The sequence below is a fragment of the Colobus angolensis genome, unplaced genomic scaffold (assembly GCF_000951035.1).
Source record: "Colobus angolensis palliatus isolate OR3802 unplaced genomic scaffold, Cang.pa_1.0 Scaffold216, whole genome shotgun sequence".
NCBI lineage: Eukaryota > Metazoa > Chordata > Mammalia > Primates > Cercopithecidae > Colobus > Colobus angolensis.
Genome location: NW_012115333.1, coordinates 23,564 through 25,157, shown reverse-complemented (window position 1 = coordinate 25,157; position 1,594 = coordinate 23,564). Strand labels below are relative to the sequence as shown.

The 1,594-nt window shown below is 57.4% G+C and overlaps 1 protein-coding gene across 1 annotated transcript in view; it reads right to left on the bottom strand.

Annotated features, from left to right (window-relative positions):
- Nucleotides 1–312: 312 nt before the first annotated feature.
- Nucleotides 313–1,594, bottom strand: part of LOC105512599 (uncharacterized protein CXorf49) — a 3,895-nt gene continuing 2,613 nt past the window's right edge. Inside the window, exons 3-6 of the mRNA XM_011943080.1 lie at nt 1,473–1,549; nt 1,155–1,200; nt 566–607; nt 313–459 (exon numbers count right to left, since the gene is read on the bottom strand). Of these exons, the coding sequence (XP_011798470.1) occupies nt 567–607; nt 1,155–1,200; nt 1,473–1,549 (164 nt within the window). The 3' untranslated portion in view covers nt 313–459; nt 566. The remainder of the gene's footprint in view (nt 460–565; nt 608–1,154; nt 1,201–1,472; nt 1,550–1,594) is intronic.

The window sequence follows — 1,594 nt, the reverse complement described above, 5'->3', positions numbered from 1 at the left end:
TGAAGGGGAGGGAGAATAGCACTGAAGAAGGGGACCTGTGAGAACCCAAAGTGGGAGGAGAAGAGGAGGGACCATGAGCAAGGCGTGTAGGGGAAAGGCAGGAAATGCTGCTGTGGCTGGGCAGGGCCCCCACGGCACCTAGACCCAGGGCACTATGGTGAGCCCGAGTGCAGGGCTGCTGCTCAGGGGCCGGCCCAGGTGCCCCGCAGGGCCCCAGGGGAACTGTTCTTCAAGCGCCAATGAACCGGGCAACACCCTGCAACCCCCAACACTCCCAACAATCGCAGAGAGGGCAGACCACAGGCCACAGAATATGAGAACAACTTTATTTCAAATTGCTTTGAACTGCGTTGGGAAGGGGGCAAATGCAGTGCAAGAGAGGAAGCCCTGGCCTAACAGGCAGCTCCGGAGCTCCAAAGGTGGCAGCTGTTTGTCTGGTAGGAATATGCTGGCTCCAACCTGTGAAACAGAGCAGGCTCAGGGACGGGCCCCCAGCCAGGGCCAGCCCACAGCCCTCCTAAGCTACCGGGATTGTGGGAAGGGACATGGTGTGTGCAACACTCACTTCAAAGCTCCTGGATCTTGTCAGCGAGGAGCTGCATGGCCGCTGAAACAGAGAGGCAGAACCGGGTGCTCCAGACCCAGGGAAACAGAAACCCATCCCATGCCCCGGTGGGGAACTTCCTAGCCCTGCAACCAGATACCCCACCAACCCTGGGACTGACTCACCCACCCGTCACCTGGATTAAATGTGGAAATGCCTTCTAAGCGGGAAAGTGGTTCTCAGGTGCTGGGCCATCCCAGTACCATTCAGAACATGTTTCAAAGACAGATAAGCCAGCCAGCAAGCAAACACCATACAAGTGGTACCAGGCAGTAGTTAAAGGGGAAACAGCGGCAGTATCTCTAGCCGTCCTAAGAGAAGGAGAGTTCTGGGACTCGTGGACAAAGTGTACACGGAGTTCAGATGACACATTGTTATCTGTGCACACCCCTAGCTGAAAAGGCACAGAAGGGCCAGGTCGGCTTGATTCTCCTCCCCAGAGGAAAGTCAGTCCCAGTGATGCTGCCTGTACCTGTAGCCCACCCCTGCCCCCCACACCTGCAGAAAGACACCGCTGTCCATCCCCTCCCCAGCCAGGGCTCCATCATACCTAGCTGCTGTGTAAGTTCATCAATTTCCCTCTGCAGCCAGATGCACTAGACCAGCAGACACCGGAGGAAGAGAAATGGTTAGTCAATTCTGGCCTCCTCTCTCCCCAGCCTCCCTGCAGCCCCCATAGCCTGCAGCCCAGTGGCGAGGTGGGTTGGCACAGAACCCTCAATGGAAAGGAGGCACCCTCTTTCCGTGGGGTGCAGAAGGTGGAGACGTGTGGCGGTGGGGGCGGCGGACGCAGAAATCAGTTTAACCTAGACACGGATCCCACCATCTAGTGTGGACCTCTATTTCTAGGAGCCACACAAAGCATTACCCGAGGACAGTCCTGGGCTCCCGGGGGCTGCTGCTGCCTTTCTGGTCTTGGGGGATGGACAGGCGGCTGCTGGTCACCTGAAAGAGAACACAAAAATCCAGCTTCCAAGCTTCCCAGTGAGG